Source organism: Homarus americanus, unplaced genomic scaffold (genome assembly GCF_018991925.1).
Source record: "Homarus americanus isolate GMGI-L3 unplaced genomic scaffold, GMGI_Hamer_2.0 scaffold14467, whole genome shotgun sequence".
NCBI classification, from domain to species: domain Eukaryota; kingdom Metazoa; phylum Arthropoda; class Malacostraca; order Decapoda; family Nephropidae; genus Homarus; species Homarus americanus.
Genome location: NW_024733734.1, coordinates 5860887 through 5885999, shown reverse-complemented (window position 1 = coordinate 5885999; position 25113 = coordinate 5860887). Strand labels below are relative to the sequence as shown.

The 25113-nt window shown below is 40.6% G+C and overlaps 2 protein-coding genes across 6 annotated transcripts in view; both read right to left on the bottom strand.

Annotated features, from left to right (window-relative positions):
* The window catches only part of LOC121869952 (polyamine-transporting ATPase 13A2-like), a 193532-nt gene that overhangs the window by 153676 nt on the left and 14743 nt on the right, over positions 1–25113 (bottom strand). For all 5 annotated transcript variants that reach the window (XM_042371553.1, XM_042371556.1, XM_042371557.1 and 2 more), the window contains exon 2: positions 8412–9111. In XM_042371553.1, the coding sequence (XP_042227487.1) occupies positions 8412–8468 (57 nt within the window). In that variant the 5' untranslated portion in view covers positions 8469–9111. The remainder of the gene's footprint in view (positions 1–8411; positions 9112–25113) is intronic.
* On the bottom strand, positions 18831–19889 carry LOC121869887 (protein ZBED8-like). The gene has a single exon (XM_042371453.1). It carries the CDS (start codon positions 19887–19889, stop codon positions 18831–18833), a length of 1059 nt encoding a protein of 352 aa, XP_042227387.1.

Sequence of the window (25113 nt, the reverse complement as noted above, 5' to 3'; positions counted from 1 at the left end):
ACAAACATAATTTCTAATGGAGACATATAATACATAATACCTAGATGGTACATAGTATACATGACTATAAGATAGCTCCAGTTATAATAAATAACTTGTCAAAGCTAACGATTCACAAGTGTCCCGCGCCTGATATGGTAACACCCCCGAGTGTTAAGAGAACTGTGTAGCGAGATTGCGGAGCCTCTTAAGATCGTGTTCTGCAAATGCCTGGATGAGCAAAATGTCCCCGATGACTGGAAAATGGCTATGAGAGTCCTATATGCAAAAAGGGTGATCGTCACTCCACGAGTAATTATGGATCAGTGAGCCTGACCAGCATAATGTGCAAAGTACTAGAGAGCATTGTAAGAGATGCTATGATGGAACATCTACTATGAAACAACATTGCAAAGGACTGACAACACGGTTTTATGCCGGGACGATCCGGCTTAACACAATTACTCAAGGTACTGGATGTTTAGACTAAAATCCTAGAACAGGGAGGAAATATCGATAGTAGTAGGTAGCAGGCAGCTATAAAACAGGGAAGTACTACCGCCTGGGAAGATATTGGAAGCATAATGTGTTGTATAATGATAGGCCCTGCTGCCATATGGCATCACAAAAATTGTGACCGAGTCCCAGGTTGCTGTTCTGACCTTTTGCCTCATTTACACACAATTGCAGGGTCTTAATTGTTTCTCTTACTATTGACAACACAAAAAACATACTGTACGGTATATGGTTTCTCACTTTTGATTTTTGTTATTATTATTATGATTGTTATTATTATTATTATTATTATTATTATTAATGTTATTATTAATGTTACTAGCAGAAACGCTCATTCGCTAGGCCACGATAGGACGCCACCCTCCGGAAGGCTCCACATTGTGTCACTGTTCAGTCCCCAAAACTTCTTCTTCCATCAATAGTTCATTAACGGTGTATGTAAGTTCCACCATGTTTTTCACTGCAACGGTACAGCAAAGTATATTTTTTTAGCATTAAATTGTTATTATTTTATTGTCTAATCATTACTACATATAAAACCACCCATCATCACTACATATAACATCATCCATCATCACTACATATAATACCATACATCATCACTACATATAACACAATCCATCATCACTACATGTAACACCATCCATCATCACTACATATAACACCACCCATCATCACTACATATAACACCATCCATCATCACTACATATAACACCATCCATCATCACTACATATAACACCACCCATCATCACTACATATAACACCATCCATCATCACTACATATAACACCATACATCATCACTACGTATAACACCATCCATCATCACTACATATAACATCATCCATCATCACTACGTATAACACCATCCATCATCACAACATATAACACCATCCATCATCACTACATATAACACCATCCATCATCACTACAGATCGGTAAAGTAGTTTCCGAGATTCTCGTGCGGACACACACACACACACACACACACACACTTCTTTGTTTTATATATATATATATATATATATATATATATATATATATATATATATATATATATATATATATATATATATATATATATATATATATATATATATATATATATATATATATATATATATATATATATATATATATATATATATATATATATTATTGTTGTTGTTTTATTTATTAAAAAAAATATTTATTTTTAAAAATTATTATAATTATTATTATTATTATTATTATTATTATTATTATTATTATTATTTATTATATTTTTGCCCCCAGGCCCTGATGAGGGTCAGTGACCTGTGCCCGGGTGAGCTAATCCCCGTAAAAAAAAAATGCCAAGGTCTTCAACAGTGTATCCCATGAAAGGCTGAGAATTAAACTGGAAGGGTACGGGGTTCGAGGAAGTGTCCAAGCATGGATCGGGGACTTTCTGCCTGATCGCAAACAGTTTGTTGTGATAAATGGTACGAAATCTTGTGTACCAGTGACATGCGGGGTACCACAGGGCTCGTTGTTGCTTGTTTGCTTCATCAATGCTATGCCAGAAGCTATACAGTCCTCCATACAAATGTTTGCGGACGATACCAAGTTCTTTAGGGAAATTAAGAACCAAACAGACTGTGAAGAGCTACAGAAGGCAGAAGGATTTCTATGAGCTTCAAGAATGGCAGAAGATATGGCTGCTAAGATTCAATGTTACGAAGTGCAAAAGGATGCACCTGGGTCGCACCAACAGTAAGGAGGCGTATCATATGTCCCAACAGGACGAAGAAACCGAATGTGAAAAGGACCTGGATGTGTATGTCGACAATGAAGTTCAGTTCTCGGGCCATTGCGAGAAGAAAGTGAATCAGGCAACGAAACTAGAAGATCTCATATTATATTAATGTTCTTTAGATATCTGGATGGTACGTCGCTCGTCTGGAATACTGTCACCCCGTCTGGTCCCCGAGGTATACTAGAGACTGTCAATTGATTGAAAATGTCCAAAGGAGGGCCAGCAGACTGGTACCTGCTCTACGGAACCTCAGTTACCCGGAGAGATTGGAGTGCCTGCAACTACCTAGCTTATACTACAGACGGGCGAGAACCGACCTAATGGAAGCGTATAAACATCTCAGGGGGTACTACTCGGTCGAATGTACATACTTGGAGCTGGCGGACGCCCGCCCCACAAGGGGTCACAGCTTGACAATAATTATTTCCAGTTTTCCTTCATGGCCATATTTTGTTCTCTAATCCTTTTACAATACATATTATATATATAGAGAGAGAAACAGAGCACGGCTGATGGCCGTAAATGTGAATGGAAAGGGGGGGAGTGTAGTATCATTTTGGCTTATTTTGTTTCTTTTGTTTCACAACATTTGGTCAGTAATATATGAATATATAATTAACCACACCAGTAACTTAGGCGCAGACTTACTAATTTCCGATACCACATTATTTTCTTTACTTTGTATTAATAATTTGCTTAATAAATACTGGATTGTAGCACGAGACGTTTTACCTCGCCCCTCTAACATTCCCGTTGCCACCTTCCACTCCTACCCTCCTCACACCCCCCCCCCTCACTCACTAGCCCGTGCAACATAACGTCCTCCACTGGAGAACTAATAAATTCAGTATGTCCAGCCAATACAACCAAGTCGACGCAGATATTATACTCATAAACTCACACGGCCAAAAGGCAGCTGAGGAACTGAAAATATTTGGTTACATGATCCATAAATCCAATCTATCAGAGGAGCCAAATGACGGGGTGGCCATCGCTGTAAAAAGAGATGTCCACCACAGAATCATAGACGACTTCACCTCTGAAACTCTCGCTGTTCAAATCAACTTAACCACAGGGCCAATCATAATAGCCACAACCTACCTCCCACCACGCAGGGACTACCTGCCTTACGGGGACTTCCACAGACTCCTATCATACCACCACCCAACCTACATCATTGGAGACATGAACGCCAGACATCCTCTACTAGACGGCAAGAGGACAACTAACATTGTTGGAAGAGGCCTCACTGGCTTCATAACAAACAAAAAAGCCCAGCTAATAGGCCCAGACTTCCCCACGTTCTACAGTAGGAACTCCGCCACTACTCCAGATATAGCAATAACAAACGGCAGATGCTTCCACAACTATCTCTTTGAACAAGGCCCTGTAACCTCCAGCGACCACCTACCTATAATCATGACCATCTCAGCAACACCAATAACTATACCAGCTCCACCACGGAGAATCGCCAAGCAGACCGACTGGGACTTATTCAACGAAAAAGCTACAGCCAAACTTGAGGTCAAGGGCATGACAATCCTGCAGACCATAGACACTCAGCCGGTGAACATAATAGACGAAGAAATCAACACATGGTGTGAAGCCATAGGAACAGCCTACCAGGAGGCCACGCCTCTCAAACGCAACAGAACTCTCCCCCACCCACAACAGACTCCAGAACTCATAGCCCTCACAAACCAGTTCCAACTGCTACAACAGAGAGCCGAGACCCATGGTTGGGACATCGTAAGCTACAGTACATACAGAAGAATCCGGGAGGAAATAAAAACAAGATCTCTGGAACAAAACAACCTTAAATGGGCCGAAATAGTTGAACAACTCTCACATACATACAACGATCCAGGAGAGTTCTGGCGTCGAGTTAAGAGATTGAAAGGTTGCAGCCATAACGAGTCATCATATCTAACTGACCACGCAGGAAGTAAAATATATGACGACCAAGACAAAGAACCCATATTCAGGGACATATGGAGGAACATCTTCCGAATCACAAATGAAGAGAATAAGGGACTCGATGGTACCCACGAGGAGCTAGCTCGTCCTTGATGAACTCCGGGGCCAGACACACCGCACTCAGCCTTCCCCTGAAATCATATGGGAGGATCTGAGAGTGGACAGCCCATTGTCCAAACCAATCACCTCGGAAGAACTCAACAGAGCCATCTCCAATACCAAAAATAAAGCCCCTGGTTATTCAGGCATCACCAAGGAGATCCTCAGCCACATAGACAACCCGGCCATGGAGAGACTGAGAACCACATTGAACGCTTGCCTGGCCTCGGGCTACTTCCCAACTAAATTCAAAGAGGCAATTATTACCCTAACACCAAAACAAGGAAAGAACCCCGCCGTCCCACTAAACTACAGACCGATCTTCCTCCTCGAAGTACCTGGAAAAATCCTAGAAAAAATCATCAATAACCGTCTGAGAAATCACCTGGAAACAACAAACAGAGTCAACTGCAGACAATTCGGGTTCAGGAAAGGGAAGTCCACCACAACAGCGATAGCCCTGGCATGCGAAAACATAGCCAGAGCCGCGGCGAGTGGTAGACAATGTAATCTAACTCTCCGGGATGTAGCGAAGGCATTTGACAAAGTCTGGCACGATGGTCTAAAATATAAGATCCTCCAACTCGGACTTCCCACCAACATTGAAAAGTTGCTTTGCAACTTTCTTGACGGCAGAAACGCTAGACTGGGGGTAGGACAACACAGGAGAGACCTTCCCGCTCATGAGTGGAGTCCCTCAAGGAAGCGTCCTCTCCCCCACCCTATATATTATCTACACAAGTGACACCCCGCCTCCCACTAGAATAGGTAACGAAGATATTATGTATGCAGACGACATCACTCAAATAACAACACATCAAGGAAAATCGCGAGCGTTACAGGCCGAAAACACCAGGCGGGAATTAGAAAGGGTAAATAACTACGAAAAACAATGGAAAATCCAAACCAGTCTCCCGAAATTCACAGTGATACCCTTATGCAGAAGGAAAACCCATCCATTAGTAACCAATAATGCCCAGATAGAATACAAAAGCAGAGGCACCCTCCTGGGCCTACATATATCCACGACAGGTTACTCCCATCATGTCCACAGCAGGAAGGAAAAAGCAAGAAGAAAGCTGAGAAAACTGTACCTCTTTAAAGCGCTTCCTGAGAAAATTAAACTCCGCCTGGTGACATCATTTATCACACCGATATTAACTTACCCAGCAATACCTCTTCATACTATGAGCACCACTCAAATATTAAAATTACAGGTGGTCCAAAATGAAGCCCTAAGATTCGTCACAGGTGAAAGATACCCCTTCGCCAGAACCACAGCCGAGATACATAGAGACCTGAGAATGAAACCCATCAACCAGGAGCTGCACACCCTGGCCAGCAGAATCTGGCAAAAGATAGAACGATCAGAGCAAGAACTCCTTCAAAGACTCCCACCAGATAACGACAACAACCATACATGGTCCCCAAAAAGCTACGAAATCTCAAAAGGTCCATTACCACCCCCGATCTACATGACCAGGCAATAGACAACCTCCCTAGACCAGCATCAGCCAGTAGGGTCGGCGGAATATGAAATAAGGCCCTTAAATCACCCATAAATGGGACAGGGTTGGCTGTCTAGTGCCTGTACCGGCAGACAATAACTAACCCATGACACAACCCTAACACACTATTAGCTTAGCTAGGCGGTCAGCCCGCCCTCTCTTACCTCCTCCTGAAATTCTTCAATTTCCGAACTATAACTTCCTTCCCCCACCTCTAATCTTCCTTCATTCCTCCTTTTCCTACAAAAAAAAAAAAAAAAACCTTCTCACACACCGACCCCCGGTACCCCACTTCACGTCACAAGCGAATGCTTCGGACGCAAGTTCATACTCCCGTGGTTCACAACTCTTGGAGATGAGGATTGTAACTGTAACTCTCAGTACACAATATATGTGAACCAAAATTTAGCATCTCCACAACGTAACCCATTTCGACAGAGGTAGAATCTAGAATAAGGTGTTGGCTTGTGTTGTTATTGACCATCCAATGCCCCAGGCTAAAATTCTCCATGTTTTCAGAATTCAAGGAATAAATAAAAACGAAAAATTATGTGGACTTAACTAACGTATAATTGTGTGCGACTGGAGCTTTCATTGACGTATTAATAGTTTCCTATTATTAGTAGTTATTGAAAACTGAGAGAAATGTATCACAGCTGAGATTAATAAGCATTACCCCCCATTAACACGAGTTGCTCCAAGAATGTCAGACATGCCATCAAGTGGCCACATTCAGTGACCTGAATGTGGCCACTTGATGTCATGCCAATAAAATCGTTAACCGTGACTACAATTTAATCTGCATTCCTGATTAGATAAATAGATAGCCCAGAACAAACGCTTTCATAACTTATAAAATAAAAAATACAGTAGATTGGAACGTCATGGAAATCTAGATATGAACGATAAAAAAAAAAAACTTACCTGTATAAGATATGGCCAAGTACTGTATACATAAAGTACGTCCCAATATAGTATCCTGACACCTTGTGCTGAGTATTGATATACGGTATCACAGAGGCTACCAGCAGGCTTATGTCAAGAGGAAAACACTCAACAATATGATGGTTGAAGAACCACTTGGACACGAAGGATATCACTGAGATCAAGTGAAGATTAGCCCCAGCTTATTTCACCTGAAGATTAAACATCGTAATTCTAACCTAACCTAACTTGACCTACGGAAATCTAATGCAATATAACATAACCACTTGATGCGATATAAGAAGAGGGAGGAAAGTTTTATATAAGTTCTTGAGCAACTATTTACAAAATGAACCAAAAATCTGCCTGAAAGTTTAATATACAGCAATTGTCATTCTTATCTTCAAAAATAGAAACAAAGAAAACTTTTTAAAATATTCAACCTTCATTGTAATAAATAAGATGTTTATCAATAATTACCAACAGATTTCATACTTAACTTAGTGATACTTAGTACAGAGAACACAGAGTTTTTGTTTGCTAATATGAATGCCTCTAATATAAAGGTTATGTGAATTTGATTTGGGGGTTTATGACTCTATAAATATAATGAACTTGAGATTTTGCCACATTTGTAGTCAACGTTTCATTAAGATATCAGGTGTGTCGTTAGGCACTGGCAAGTGGGGCACGTACCCCAAATGTTTCTGCTGTGCCCCGAACCAAATCAAGATCAATAAAGTGAGGCATTCGGAGTCAGTCTTGCACAGTATTGGTGAGGTTTATAACTGCATATGTGAATGCATACTACATGTGAATGGTTATTATCTTGTTTTGGTGGTAAGGCTATGTTAGGCCTGCAGCTACCTTCATCTTTCTACCAACATTTATATATGTAGTGCAACCTTTGGAAATTAGTGCAGAAAATACCATAAATGGGTCCAAAATGGCGGAGTTGTCCTGGAGAGCCCCGGCCGGGAATAATTTTGGTAGCTACTGCTTCAAATGATGTCAGGGATCTGGTGTTGTGTTAAGGGGAGTAGGAAAATGCAGGCTAAACCGATATGGCTGTACCTGTACCTGACATTATTCAGTACGGTAGGTGGCAGGGAAGACATTATTCAGGACGGTAGTTGGCAGGGAAGACATTATTCAGTACGGTATTATTTATACAGAACTACGAAGGATGTTTGATGCATGTACTCGTATTCTAAAGAGCTTCAGTGAAAAGAAGTGAAAAAATAATATAATTTGGTGTGTGACATATATAAATCTGAAGAGGGGAGGTGAACGGAGGGTTCACAAGAAGGTTAAGCACGCGAGCTTATTTCATCCAATTATTAAACACCCTAGTGCTACCATGGTGGGGGGAAGGGGTGGTTTGGTTTGGTATGTGAAAAAAAGGAAATTGCGGTATATTGTTCACAGTTATAATGAGAGTGAAGGATATGTTCGGTGCGTCAGTGAAAGTAGGATCACATCAAAGATACGAAATATCTTGATTTTTCAATATCTTAATGGATGGGACGATTAGAGAGATGAATGAAAGAGTAATGAACAATGTAGTATCTTGACAATATCAGGGCCACACAGCAACCGGTGGGTTTAAGGAGAGCAATGCTGTACACTCACCAGTTCATCCTTGGTGCCCAGGTTGAGGCGATCTGCTGCAGCCTTTGTGCCCCACATGTCGATGCTTTGCGTCTCACCACGATCACCAGTACAGCCTCCACGTTACTAGTTAACACTCCTTTCACCAATTCTCTGGCTGGGTGGTATTAAAGTCAACCTGAAGTCTTTAAGAGAAATCAGATATAAGTTTTTCCTTTTGTGACGCCAAATCTCTCTTTAATAAGTCACTTTTTTCCACATTGACGACAGGTATTCACTATGACGTTATCTTTTCACTATAACACCAGTTATTCAATATGACATCAGCTGTTTATCATGACCTTAGATATTTACAGTGAACATTAGGTTCTCAAATTTTTATCAGGTTTTACTGTAATATTTATTCTCACAGTGATGTCCATGTTTCTCTGTGACACCAAAGCTTTACTTATACGTCACATTTGAATAACTACTACTAACTCTTAAAATTTTCAGTTAGTGTGCTTATAAGTTAGACCTTACCAGTGACGTTAAATGTTTATCAAGATGTCATTATTACTGGATTTTTAAATTAACACCAAATTTTCATTATAACACTTTTCTTTAACTGTATTGCTTGACTTTGACTGTGACACTTGGCTTTAACTGTGGCGCTTGACTTTCATTTTACTTTCCGATGTGATTCGACCTTGAGTTCATCATCAGTAGCTTCCCTCTGATCCTGAAAATGTGGATATTTAATATATGAATGAATAGTTGCATACACACATGCACACACGCATATATATATTATATATTGGTAAGGTCTGAAGATGTACATGTTATAGAACTAATTTGATTAAAAGTAATGATGTGTCACATTATGTTGAAATTCTTATTTCTTACGTTATAATATTATGATATTATGTAATATTTGATGACATTTGGCCATTGCAAAATAATTACAGTAATATATATATATATATATATATATATATATATATATATATATATATATATATATATATATATATATAAATATATATATATATGCAAGTAAATCACTGGAGGTGCAAAATTATCTTCAGGGTGAGTACAGACGAGCAGACTAGTCTGTACTCACCCTGAAGATGTGAATTACACGAAAGCGCTTGGGAACTTCGTGTTTTTCTTTCCTTGTGGTTATATATATATATATATATATATATATATATATATATATATATATATATATATATATATATATATATATATATATATATATATATATATATATATATATATATATATATATATATATATATATATATATATATATATTGAAACATGCAAACATTTCTATAAATTTGGGGGCCACTGATGAGTTTGGCCTGGGGCCCACAAGTAGGTAAATCCGGCCCTGCTATACTGTATATATACCTAAACATATTACATGCATATTGTATGTGTGTAAACACTAAACTGGGGAAGCTGACACCTGAGGTTGAACAGTTGCTCAAGGCCTAGTCTGAAATGCATTATGGGAGAGTATATTATGCACAATGGCAAATTTGGGTTATTAAATATTTTCTTAAATTTATGGTCTTATCAAGACTCACAAGCCAAATAACCCAGCAAGACCCATTATTAGCTCAGTTGCCCAGACTGTGTATTAAGGATTGTAAAGTTGAATTTATTGGAGAATATCATGCTTAAAAATTTGATATGGCTATGGGTTATCTGATTTCACCAGTGTTGAGCAACTTATATATGGAATTTTTGAGAAGAAACTACTAAGTAATAGTTTACCACATTCAGCAGTTTGGTTTAGATATCTAGATGATGTAAAATGTCTTTGGCCATGTCATGAAAACTTAAAGTTTTCTACCACTACTTAACAACTTAGGCCCCTAGATCAAATTCACTGTGGAATTAGTAAATTACTGTAAATAACCATTCCCAGACTGTATAATCCACAGAGTAGGTAACACCTTTTAAGTTCAGTATTTATAGGAAACTTACTAATGTGTGTTCATAAAATCATTATTATTCTGCCCACCATAATAGAGTCAGTCTGTATTTTCATCAATGTTTTTACGTGCTCTACAAATATACAGTCCGGAATTCATTGTCAAGGATTATAAATATATCTATAATATTGGATTGAACTTAAAATGCCCTAGATCTTTCATAGACAAATGCCTTAACATCGCTAAGAAATTTTTTTATAGAACTGATCCTAAACCGCCTCATGACAATAAGAATCTCTTAGTATTACCTTAAAAAAAAACTCTCTAAAATTCCTCTGCAACTGAAAACCTGGAACGTAAATGTAATGTTTACTAATTCATGCATTGTAAAACAAAAGTTAATTAAGAACTCCCCCCACCAATGCAGGTGGCTGCATTTACTAGGTTCCTTGCAAGGAATGAAATATGTTTTACTCAGGTCAGACGGGCAAAGACCCTATAACTAGATTTAAACAGCATAAATATAGTGTTAAGACAGGCCAGGAATCTAATGTTTTGTTCATCACATATGAGAGGTAATAATCATTGCATTGACTGGGCTAATGCAGCCTCAAATTTGCCATGTAATTCAATTGTCAGTAGGAACATTATAGAATCTAGTCCCATTAAAAATACCGTATCTGTCAACATGAATTTGAGTTATGGAATGTACAAATTAGACAATTTTGTGATTAAGCAATGGTTTTAAATAAGACAAATTTAGATTTAGGTGCGAAATAGGTAAAAATTACGGTCAATACTCAGAAAGTGTCACCAGGGACCTGAGTATTGAGTCATATATGGGAGATTGAGAAAAATAAATACAAATAATTTATTCTATAATGTTTTCGTCGGAAATGTATAGTTTTCGAGTAAAAGTAAAAAAAAAAATAAAGTATAATATTTGGCCAATCAGCGTGAGTGTTGATGTGATGTCATAGTCGTGCGAGCCAATCAGCATGAGTACTGAAGTGACACAACACTCGTGCACTAATCAACGTTCGCGGTCAGTTGGAAGGTGGCATCAGTGTGATATGGATGTACTATGGTGGACTAAAGTCCCTTCCCTCAGCCCTCCCTCTCTTTCCCCCTCTGGCTCCCATTCCCCGTTATACGCACTATACAGTGCGCCATTTGTTTGACTATTACAGCACTTCCCTCAGTTGCTTCGTTATTCGAACCTCAGGGGTTTCAGTCACATTGTGGCTGGCTGAGGGAAGGAACTTTTGTCCACCACAGTACATTGGCTGGCTGTTGGATTATTCAGTGCATTTTGGACAGTGAAACAGCAGCCGTTGATATTTTTAGGGCTCACGGTGTTTTTGTTTCATCTGTAAAGTGTCCGAGATGTAATTCAGAGTGTCATTACTATGTAGATTGCCATGCATAGTACTGTGATAAAAGACTGACACTGACAGCATCGCTTTATCCTCCTGTATCTCTTACTTTAGGTCAATTTCTTATGCACTAGGGGTTAGGTTGGGTGAGGTTAGGTTAGGTGTTTTAGGTTTTTTGGGGTTTTTACATTGTTTGACCTGCCACTTTTTTTTCCAGTATCTTCACTATGCCTCATTTCTGACGGCAATGGGTGTTATATTTGTATTTAACACGATGAGTTACACTAGAAAACCCTATTTATAATACTGAGGTCCTTGGTGACACTTTCTGATTAATGACCAAAATTAGGATGGAAATAGAGTAGTGGATGAGTGGAACAACTTACCAAGCTTCATTCATTAACTCGAACACGCTGGGTGTTTCAAATGTAGATTGAAATGATATATGAGTGATAGGAGGAGTTGGGTGTAAATGGGACTGCCTACTGTAATGTGGACCAATAGGCCCACTGCAGTTTCCTCCATTCTTTTGTTCTTATGTTCTTATTGCTGAACATTTTTATTTATATGATCTGATTGTTGTTTTAAGTAAAACAAAAAACTTAATAACTTTCCCAAGTGAAAAAACTATAACTGAAAGCGAACTGTAGGGTTATTTAGAAATATTAAAAATAATGATGTGGACCAGTTTTGTCCAGCTGCCAGAGAGCCGTCGCCTCTCGACAAGTTAACGCAAATTTCGATTTGCATACATTTGTACCCATTACATTTACAGAAACCTTATTAAATTGCCACTCTTACGGAACAACAAGTTTTAATTTATGTAATATCACCGTATAACATAACACTTCATGCTTATTAAGGGAAAAAAGTATTAAATTTGACTAAAATGGCTCAAATTCCTTATGGTCCAACACAATAAAGTTCATTTTAGCATGTTATTGATAGGATGGTAACAGAATGTCCACTGAGGGCATGCGGTTATCCTTCTGCATGCATTGAGGGACGCTGAGTCTCCTCAACTTTCCTGAGTGAAAACTGTGAAGACTCTAAAATTAAATCCGTATTATTGAAGATATTACTTAAGAATACATTTTGCTTTCTACTAGGCATTCATTAAGAATACGCCACTGATATATATATATATATATATATATATATATATATATATATATATATATATATATATATATATATATATATATATATATATATATATATATATTCCCGATTAGTAAGATATATCTATATATATATATATATATATATATATATATATATATATATATATATAAAACAAAGAAGTATGTCTGTGTGTGTGTGTGTGTGTGTGTGTGTGAGTCCGCACGAGAATCTCGGAAACTACTTTACCGATCTGTAGTGATGAGGATGTATTATATGTAGTGATGATGGATGGTGTTATATGTAGTGATGATGGATGGTGTTATATGTAGTGATGATGGATGGTGTTATATGATGATGATGGATGTTATATGTAGTGATGATGGATGGTGTTATATGTAGTGATGATGGATGGTGTTATATGTAGTGATGATGGATGGTGTTATATGTAGTGATGATGGATGGTGTTATATGTAGTGATATATGGTGTAGTGATGATGGATGGTGTTATATGTAGTGGTGGTGGTGACGGTGGTAGTGACAGTGGTAGTGGTGGTGATGGTGATAGCGGCATGTAGTGGTGATAGTGGTGGTGGTAGTACGATGAGTGTGGTGGTGGTAGAAACTGGTTGATAGTAGTGGTAATGATGGTGGTGGTGGTGACGGTGGTAGTGACAGTGGTAGTGGTGGTGATGGTGATAGCGGCATATAGTGGTGATAGTGGTGGTGGTAGAAACTGGTTGATAGTAGTGGTAATGATGGTGGTGGTAATGATGATGGTGGTAGTAGTGGTGGTAGTGATGATGGTGGTAGTTGTGATGGTAGTGATGGTGGTGCTATATGTCGTGATGATGGATGGTGTTATATGTAGTGATGATGGGTGGTGTTATATGTAGTGATGATGGATGGTGTTATTTGTAGTGATGATGGATGGTGTTATATGTAGTGATGATGGATGATGTCATATGTAGTGTTGATGTGTGGTGTTATATGTAGTGATGATTAGACAATAAAATAATAATAGTTTAATGCTAAAAAAATATACTTTGCTGTACCGTTGTAGTGAAAAACATGGTGGAACTTACATACACCGTTAATGAACTATTGATGAAAGAAGAAGTTTTGGGGACTGAACAGTGAGACAATGTGGAGCCTCCCGGAGGGTGGCGTCCTACCGTGGCCTAGTGGATGAGCCGCCCGGAGGGCGGCGATTCTGCAAGTATATATATATATATATATATATATATATATATATATATATATATATATATATATATATATATATATATATATATATATATATATATATATATATATATATGCAGTGGTGTAGTGGTGTTAAAAAAAGTGAGGGAACGCATTTTGAAAGTGTTACTCAGATGGTGGGGGCACTGTCGAGCGCAACGAGCCCATACAACTGGGGGTCCTGACTGATTTTGGGGGGTCAAAAGAGGGGTTGGTGGGGGTGGGCATTATCATTGGGGACAATATCATTTATATCAATGCTTAACTGACCCTCGCATAGGTCTAATCAATTTATGTTCCAATTTTGGTAACAAGTGGTCCCATTGTGTCGGAAGAGTTTCGTGACAGACAGATAAGATGAACTTCCCGGATCTCTATATCCTACTGTACTATACATTCGGGCGACATTTTTACCCCCAGTTTCGATACCAAACCCTGCTAACGTAGGGCTTGATAATGGTGATGTGTAGCTTATCATGATTCCACAGTCTCAAAGCAATACAATTTATTAAATACAATTTAAAAAATAACCTTGAACTTTTGCAGTCTTGGAGAAATTTTTAACAGAATTTCCAAACTGGGTCCACAGTGAGCTCCTTGGACTTGGCTATTCTTGTTTGTGTATCAGTTGCTGAACGATGACACCTAAGCCATTTGTGCACGAAGTCGTCTGGTTTAGAGGTTGGAATCGGAGGACCGTGAAGTTTGATAAACATGAGATTGCTCACATGGTTAATTAACAGTCTAGACCTCGTTTCCGTCACGATAAGGTTCATGCTGCTAAAGCCTCGTTCGCATTCAGAAGAGCTGCATGGGAATACTTTTGAACATCCGATTAAAGGCTTCAGGTCTGGCGGAATATGTCACCCACCGTTGTCTAGAAAGGCTCTGTATGCTGTGATTGTTTTTGAAAATGGAATCTAAAACGTTTGCAAAGGGACTCTATTTCTTTTTCTCCAAATCCTGGATTTATCTCAGCTGGCCACTTATCGACTTCTAAGATACCCAGCTCAGAAATTATGTTTGGAAAGGAGTCAGAAATTGCTGGTCGTGACTTTGTTGATTCATGGGAAGAAGTTGATGTGAATAACCGTTGTTTCATATTGTTTATGATACTAGTTAAAAACTGACCATGATTGATTGAAACAATCTTGTTGTTTTCTGTCAGTGTCACTGATGAAAACTTCATTTCCTTAATGGCATTTTCTGCTTCGAAGACTTTTTTACCCTTGCGTTCCTTCATTGCTTCTAAAAATTGTATGCTGCGACGAATTAACTTGTCTGCATAAACTATAGTAACATCCCTTTTCTGCAAGGACTCAGAAAGAAGAGATAATTCAAATAATACATCGTACATAAGTGCCAGATCAAGGAGAAACTGTTTTGATGAAATGCGTTTATGAAGCCCCCTGAAGGTACACTGGTCAACTTTTGATAGATTTTTATCAGTGCCACTGCCAACATGCTCAAAATGATAACACAGAGATGCATAGTCATTCCAAACTGCTAAAACAGTTCTGAAGGAGCTTGAAACCCATCTAGCTCCTAACACTCTTCAATTTTTTTCAACTGTTCATTAAGCTTCGCTGCACACTGTTGAATTTCTCTTTGGTTCTTAGGAGGTTGACTGTATAAAGAGTACAGTTTATCCATAAATGAACGAAAATTATTAACACCATGTACTTCAGAAATTGTATCTGCTACTGACAATTCCAAGCGATGATTTAAGCAATACCATACTATAATATTAGGGTACTTCTGCAACAGTCGTTGAGCCACACCAGAGTTTTTCCCCAACATTACACTGGCACCATCACTGGTAAAAGCAATAAGATTATCCTGAAGATAATCATGATCAAACCCATGCTCAGCAAGACAAGTAAGTGTTCGCTTATTGTTTTTGCTGTTGTATCAGGTATTTCTAGCAAATCTAGGAAAATAAAAGGTGGATCATCTGACTTGTTCGTTTCACATTTCAAATAGACTATCAAAGTAGTTTTGCTACTAAGAATGGTGGACTCGTCTATTAGAATGACTATTTTTCCTTTTATTTCAAGGATGCGTTTGTTGACTCTTGATCTCATTTTTTGTGCAACATGGTCAATTATATTTGTAGCACTAAATCGTGAACGCAATTCTTGTGGAATGTCTGTGCCATTTAATTCTTGCAATTGCAACGAATCAAAATGGCCAGTATATGGTTTATCATTTTTGACTATATAATATATGCAGTTCTAGATATTTTGCAGGTAGCCTCTACTTCAGATTTATTTAAACGGTCCACGATAGTTTCAACTTATTGTTCCCTTGCACTCTGAAGAATTTTAACAGCACTGATGCGTGACTGCGACTTTGAATGAAGCAAACATTTTTTTCTCAAGGATGATAGTTGGACTGATCTTGTGCTGCCGTTGAAAGAAACTGAAACTGAACTCCATTCTTTGGAAACACTAGCACCTTGTGATTTAAATGGGCCTAGATTTGCCACACTGCTGCACATTCGATTTTTCCAGAATCACTCACAAGCCACGAGTAAGCCTTTATCTTATCTTCCCACATCTCAGCAGTTCAAATTTCAGGCCATGCAGACTTAATTAAATGTTGTCCTGGCAGTGTCCCTTCACTGGAATATGACACACCACTAGAAGTAGTAGCTTGTGGAATTACTTTTCCGCACTCAATATCACTTGTGGAATCATTTGCACAAGTTTCACTTTCTTCTGTGTGTTCTATTACCTTTTTTTGGGTGTGAAAAATGATTGTATGGATGCTTGTTTACGTTTCTCACTCATTTTTGAGGGTTCAGCATTTGATTAAATAACGATTTTTGGAAAATTTTTGGTAAGCCTACATCACTCGCATTGAGCTACGGTTCTCAGAACGCCACTATATAATTTCACCAGTACTGTCAACACATACAACGGTACAATAATAGTCTTCTAGACTTCCACCAGTGTCAAGACAAGTGCATGCGTTTTCTAGGTGACTTGGTGAGCAACTAAACTGGCATTCCTACTCAGCACTGCAGGTCTACAGCAGCGTCAGCACATTGCACTGAACAATGTTGAGTATGCCAGATTTTTCGGAATGCACATTATTTTAGATATTTACAAATATTTCTGCTGCTTATTAAGAGAATATATTATACCAACGAATTAGAATAAATTAACTTAAAAATATATAAAACAGACTAACCAAAATAAGACTCAACCTATTTTTTACTTTTTACCAGATTTAAGGTATTTGACAACCGAGAAAACTAATGTCCAAGTGAGGGGAGCGGCCGCAGGCCTGTAAGAAATGGGAGGGAGTGGCTATTATTTTTGTGAGTATTTTTCTAAGTAAGTAACGTGACGATGCCACAAAATCACAACGCCTCAAAGTTTATAGGCTAGCGTTACCTCAGTTGAAGCAAAAAGAATTGTAACAGTTAATGATTCTTTCTCATATTTCTTTAAGGGGTGGAAATAAAAATATTAATTACATTAGAGAATTGTACGTTTGAATTTATTTGAAATAGTGAGGGAACGCCGTTTCCCCTCCCAAACAAAGTAAGGGAACGCCGTTCTCCTGTGTTCCCACAGCTCTACACCACTGTATATATAAACAATACCTCACTAGTCAGGAATCGAACCCTGAACAAGGATCGCTACCACCGCACCACAAGGACAACAAAAGTAATACTAGGCTTTGTTATTTTCCACATAAAGCCTGTTCATCGTGCTTGTTAAGCACTGTGAATCTTGTTTAACCCCTGTTTGGATGGGGAAGAACTCTGACTGGGTACCATAGTGCAGGACACTGCCGTTCATGCCATCGTGGAATTGCCTCACAATGGCGATGAATTTTGGTGGGCAGCCAAAACGGCTGAGGGTCCACCAGAGGGCTTCCCTGTTGACCGAGTCGAAGGCCTTGGTTAGGTCGATGAAAGCCATGTACGGGTCACGACGCTATTCTCTGCACTTTTCCTGTATCTAGCGGGCAGCAAAGATCATGTCAGTGGTGCCACGTGATGGTCTAATACCACAATGAGATTCTGGGAGGAAGTTTTCCGCCTCAGGAAGAAGTCTGTTTAGGACAGTGGTTCTTAACCTTTTTTGAGTCGCGGACCCCTTTGAGAATCGGGTGAAAGCTATGGACCCCCTCCCTAGAAAAATGCACATAAGCACATAAACACAACTTTGCATGCAATGATATACTTTATTTTATTGAAAATTCATTGCCTCATACAGTGTATGACATACACAAAGTATGAATAAAGTAAACAATCTTAACAAAGAATTATGTTTCATGCTTTTTTATGCAAAAATTAATGGCCACTCCATACAAAAATGAAATACAATCATCTTGTGCAAATTAAACAAAACAAAACTTTAATTCTGCTCAAAAGTTCATTTCAATGAGAAGGTTGTTGTTGTTTGGCTTGAATAAGAAGATGAAACTGTGGAGTGGTCTTTGACAAGGTAACACGCATGTCATCTTTGACATCCAATCGAATTCGACTATTCGTTTTGATAGAAACAAGTGCTGAAAACCTTGACTCACAAAGGTATATAGTAGCAAACGAAATCAGACCACCCATAGCTCGCTTTACCAGTTGAGGGTAGGCTTGTGTCAACGCACACCAGAATTCTCCAAGGCTCTTCGAGTTGAATTAATTTCGTAACATTTCCTTTGTCTTCTGGTCAATGAGGTCATCTTTGGCAAGGTCTTCATCACTGATACAGTCTATGTCGGCAAGGAAAGGATTACGAATCCATGTTTCAACTTTAAGGAAACCTTGAGCAGAAGAAACCTTTGAAATAGTTCTGCAGAGTATCCAGATGTCTGCAGAATTCTGCCTGCAGAGAAATTGACAGGGCCTTGTCACTCTCGATTCCATCCTGCAGAAGCACTTCCTCTAACATTGGAAAGTTTGCATAGTTGTCTGCCTCCAACCTCCTCTTCCACAGTGGCAGCTTGGCCAGAAAAGCTTGCAGTCTTTCAGCAGCATCCAAAAATGTGACTCCAGGGCCTTGAATCGCAAGATTCACCTCATTCATATGGCCAAAAATATCTGCCAAGTAGGCCAAGCCATGAATGAACTCCTCACTGTCAAACTGTTGTGAGAGTGGGCTTTCTTTTTCTTTCAAAAAAAGTGAAACTTCTGCTCGAAGTTCAATCAAGCGCTTCAAGATTTGTCCTCTGGAAAGCCAGCGAACTTCTGTGTGGTAGAGAAGAACTTCATATTCTGCTCCCATTTCTTGACAAAACCTCTTGAAAACGCGATGGTTCACAGCCCTGGCTCTGATGAAGTTGACGACTTTCACGCCAGTAGACAATACTTCTTTCAGAATTGCTGGCAGAGTCTTTGACGCCAATGCATGCCGATGTAGAAAACAATGGGTCACGATGACCTGAGGAGCTTCTTTCTTCACCAAAGCAGCAAAACCAGATGTGTTGCCAAGCATCGCAGGTGCTCCGTCTGTGCACAGAGTACCAAGATTTTTCTTCCAGTCGAAGTTTTGCTTGGCAAAGAAACTATTCACCATTTCTAAGATGTCGATGGCCTTTGTAGTTTCCAAACGGGACTCACAAAATAGGAATTCTTCTTTGATAGCATCAGCATGCATATAACGGACGAAAACCAGGAGCTGGCTGCACTGAGAGACGTCAGTAGTTTCATCCAGTTGCATGCTGAACGGAAATGGCGTAGCTGCCAATTCTTCCATTACTTGCTTCAGAATATTAGAAGTAATGTCAGCAATTCTAGAGTGGATGACGTCATTTGACAAAGGCACTGCTGCAATTTTCTTCCTCTGCTCCAAGCCATAAACCAGCTCGACCATTTCCAGGGCACATGGCTTTACCAAGGTCTCTCCAATCGTATGTGGTTTCTTTTGCTTGGCAATGCGATAAGCAACCTTGTACGATGCTTCAAGACAAGGCTATCGTGATGGGGCAAATCCAAGTTTTGGTAAAGTTCCAGCTTTCTCAAATCGAGCCTTCTTTGCACGAAATAGATCAACACTGTCCGATGCATTTTCAGGATGGACAGACGTGAGGTGCTCCTTCAGCTTTGTTGGCTTCATGCTTCCATTGGCAAGAATCTTGCCACACAGGAAACACTGTGGCTTTTGTGTCCCATCACGTTCAGCGATGAAAGTAAAACCAAAGGATAAGTAAGCTTCGTTGTACTTCCTTTTCTTTGACATTTCCAAATTGAGCAAGGCCTACAAAACAAAAAATGTTATGTAATTTATATGGAAAGCAGTAACTAATGAACACAAATTAATAAGCACATGTACAGTAGCATCCCACCCTACAGATTTACTGGTTTTCTTCAGTAACCAAAAATACATACATAGCATCTGGTATATATTGACAAAAATAGAACAACTTAATATAAAAATATAGTGAATATAAATGTTAAATTTTTATCCGACCTTCACGGACCCCCTGAAGCCCATCCATGGACCCCAGGTTAAGAACCCCTGGTTTAGGAGGACTTGGGCAATAATCTTGCCAGCTACAGAGAGCAGCGAGATCCCACGGTAGTTGCCACAGTCTGACCGGTCCCCCTTGTTCTTATAAATATTGACAATGGAGGTGTCTTTAAGAGCTTGGGGGGGGGGGGGGATTTCCTCCTTTTCCCCTATATTCTCCAAGAGAGAGTGGAGACGGATGGTAAGCATAGGTCCCCTGCTTTATTTACCTCCACTGGGATTCCATCAAGCCCTGAGGCTTTGTTATTTTTCATCTGTTTGATGGCGGTAGCTACCTCATCCAGGGATGGAGGATAGCTGAGGTGGGTCAGCTCTAGATGCTGAGGGACCTGCTGGGTAGTCAGAACATCCACATCGGTGTTTCGGTTGAGCAATGAATGGCAGTGCTCTTTCCAGTGCTGAAGGACGCCTTCGTCGTCTTTAATTATGTGGTTACCGTCAGATGAGCGAAGGGGGGCTGCACCACGAGTGACTGGCCCATAAAATGATTTAGTGGAAATGAAAAAATTGCACATCTTGTGCTGATCTGCAAGTTTTGTGCTTCATATGCTTTATTTTAAGCCAGTCGTTCTTTAGATTGCGAAGTTCCTGCTGGGCTGCCGCTTTCGTCTTGCGGAAGGTATCAGCCTTGGTCCGAGACTGAGGGTTGTTCTGCCAGTCAGTAAATGCAGCACGTTTATCGATGAGTACTTTGATTGCCAGGTCATTTTCATCAAACCAGTCCTGATGTATTCTTTTGGTCTGGCTGAGGGTCTCTCTGCAGGTCTTTGTTATAGCAGTATTAAGAGTATCCCATTCGGCACTGGGATTCCCATTGTTTGCTGTTGGGTTGTTTAAAAGCCCATGTTCGAGCTGCTCTCTGAAAGCATGTGCTACCGCTGGATCCTCCAGACGCTTAGTATTAAAACCTCTTCTGGAGGCTTGCTGCCTTCGCCGTTTTGGGGCAATGTGAAACGAGAGCTTGGATCTGACAAGTCGATGATCAGTGTCACAGTGGTCTGAGCCATGCATGGCACGGGTGATGAGGACATCTCGGCGCTCTCTTTCTCTGACAATGATGTAGTCAATTAGATGCCAGTGTTTGGTTCGTGGGTGTTGCCACGATCCCTTGAACTTGTCGGCCTGCCTAAACAAGGTATTGGTAATCGTGAGGTTATGAGCAGCACACATGCTGAGAAGGAGTAGGCCGTTGGGATTACACTTACCTAGTCCATTTATCCCTATGGTTCTCTGTCAAATGTTAACATCTCTGCCAACTCTGGCATTGAAGTCGCTAAGGAGCACAACCTTGTCTTCTCTGTATCCAGTGTTGGGGCGTATGCACTGATGAAGAAGGCATGACGTGAGTGATTCAGTGGAACTCGAAGCGTCATGAGGCGCTCGTTGATTCCAATAGGCATTTCAGTTAACCTGTGTAGAATGCATTGGCGGATGGCAAAGCCAACTCCATAAATTCGGTTTCTCCGCAGCAGGCTTACCCTTCCAGAAGAAGGTGTAGCCAGAACCCCGTTCTGTGTGTTGGCCCTCATCTGGGAGCCGGGACTCACTGATGGCTGCTATGTCGATATTATACCTAGCCAGCTCTTTTGCCACAAGGGTAGTTCTTCTTTCAGGACTTACATTTGTGCCAGTATCCAGAAGGGTCCTAACATTCCATGCAGTGACCATAAGAGGTTGTATGGTATGTTTTTGTTTGGATCTGTGATTTTGATTGTGTTTTCGACCGCATAAGGATGACCTTACTGTGTGCGGTTGCCCAGTCAGGTTGGGTTTTAGGCAGGCTATGTTTAGGGCACCTTTTCTAGCCCCCTCCCCGTGTGGGGTGAGCAGAGTGGCTCCTCATAAGGGCTGTTCAGCCACACAGACAGGACCGGATTGCACTGCTGCCTAGATCCCAGTGCATAAACGCCCATCTTATCTGTGCCGCCCATGTGCAGAGTTGTGACTAGAGACTCCCGGCCATCTCTGCCTGTCCCTGTTGCCACTGGTCTGTCGCCATAGGACTTTTAGTGGATTGGGATTTGATGATGATGAAAAGTATTATGAGCTGGACGATGGATGCGCATGAGTTGATTTATGTGGTGAGGCAGGAGCGCAGGCTGCAATCACACATCTTGGCTCTCCCTTTTCCTGATCCAGTGGTGCAAATAGTTGCAACGACTGGGGAGAGAGAGAGAGTTGCAAGGGACTGCCGATATCGTTGTTTTTCTTTGGGTTTTGCCTAAGTAGCCTGTCCATCATGCACTGCATTCATCCACCAGTTTATTCATTGGATTCCCATGTTGCTAACCTCTTCCGCCTTTACCGCCATGGCTGCTTAATGTGAGCTCCACCACAGAGTTTTCGTTCGGGGTTTACTCCTACCAAGGTTAATGTGCAAGGTAGCGGGCAGTCGCTGTTAGGCGCCAGGGATTGTTCACATGCCAGTGGGCCTGTGCACCGTCCCTCTGGGGCCTACTGCTGCTCCGAGATCCGCTACTTTTCTAGCCTGGGCCCACGAGGCACCCATTTACCGTGTGCTACCACGAGCAGGCAGAGCAGGAGTCTTAATGGTGAAGAGGCTGTGTACTGGCTTGGGAAGACATACGCAATAGGGTGTGTCATACGGAGGCGAATTTTTTTTTTTGAGTTTGAAAAATCGGCCCATGGTATTAATGATGTAGTTCTATATGCAGAATTATGTGATATCTTCAGATTTGAAAAGTTTTCATTTTTTGCTAGGTAAATTTTAACTTGAAATCTTATGAAAATCCAGTATTCCCACCCTTTTGCCAACACCACTAAATAGCTTATTTAAAGTAAAGTAAATGTATCAGGTTAATTTATTAGGATGAAAATGATCCAGAATAGTGAAACGAATGATCTTGACACATTTATTAAATTTAATATTCCTTTAGAAAACAAAATCATCAAATACAAAAACCGGTTTTACTACTACGACCCGGTGTTGCTGAACACCATAGAGAACATGTCTTTCTTGCTTCTGTTTCTACTCATCACCTCCCTGCTGACCACCTGAGCTCGGATGTAGCCTTCCCTCCTCTCCTGGCTGTACATGTGACTGCTGGCCTCGCTCACTTGCTGTACACAACGCTCTATACTCTGGGTGTGCGAGAGCCAGGCAGGGACATGCATGGGGTTGTCCAGGAAAGCTCTGACTTGAACATTGGTGAGGCTGCAGGTAAGAGGGGGCTCACTGCCAGCCTGGATGTTATCCAGATCTATGAGATCAGTGAGGGTCTTGGCACCTAGATTGACTTCAGGAGTCTTCCTGACCCTGAAGGAATCGTCACCAACTGATTCGTCATGCCCAGATCCTCTCATAAGTCTCATATCCTCATCCTTACTGCAGAGCATTGTCTGCAGAACTGCCTCGGGATGAGCATACCAGGAAGATCTCCTCACAGTCTGCTCCACAATCTGAACAACCTTCCTGGCTGACTCCTCAGGAGCTCAAGCTGGAAGAGAACATGCCTCGGACCTTCGGAGAACGATGACTGACCTTGGTGTTGAACCAATTTGGCAAGTAGACACTCACGATGAATTGGACAATAAGTCTCAGGTTGTGAAGCTGGTTCCCTTTCAGTTTATGATGAGCAACCCAATTCTGCAGAACCTGAGAGCCGTTGTGAGCCACCTAGAATGTGAGACTGGACCTATCTGCAGGTAAGCAAGTCTATCAGGCATGACCCCAGTTTTGATGGCACTGCAAATCATGTAACCATAGTACTGGTCAGTACTCAGGTCGTCAATGACAGTATGTGCAAGCTCAACGAGTGGAGGGCCAACTGTGATTTTTTTCTGTGCCGATTTGTTTCTAACTCAGTGGCAGAGTCCAGCATCTTGGGCCAAGAGGACCAGGACCATTCCTGTTGTTTGAAAGAGTCTTGCTATCCAGCTCCTGGATCAGATGTCTGAGTGGCAACTCGTTGGTGTGGAGGTCACAAACAATCCAGACCAGCTTCCTCCCAATCTTCCGCTCTATCCACTGTATGACCCCCCCTTGCCACCCTGTGTTCGTGTTGGTGCTGTCCCCTCCAATGGCCTGCAGGGTCTGGTCTACGTTCCTCTCTCTGAGCCAGTTCACAATGTTATCTGCCACTATCTCAGCTGGTTTCCTGATGTCATCTTTCTCTGGAGTGAAATGCCACAAATACTTCCCTCCTGGTTCACTGCAGCAGGAGTAGTGTTCCTCCTTCACCATGGCAGGGAACAACTTGTCAGAATCTCCAACTTTCATGAACACTTTAGTGTCATCCCTTCTCCCATCAAAGAACAAACAATTGATTCCATTTTCTCTTATCCCCTTATCAAACTCCTCTTCTAGGTTACTGACAAGTTTCTCCTGAGCTCTCCTTACTTTGTTATGATCTATCACCAGGTGAACATCATCAGGTGTTATCAAACCACCGTCAATCCAGGCAGCTGTTGCTATCTCTGCAGTTTCTCTGAGACCAGTGTGGTGTCGCATGCTGGCCAGAGCTACGCTCGGGATATCTTTCCTATTTCGAATCTTATGCCTGGAAGGTTTGGGATCATTATTTTCTGGGTTAGGGACAAAGTCACC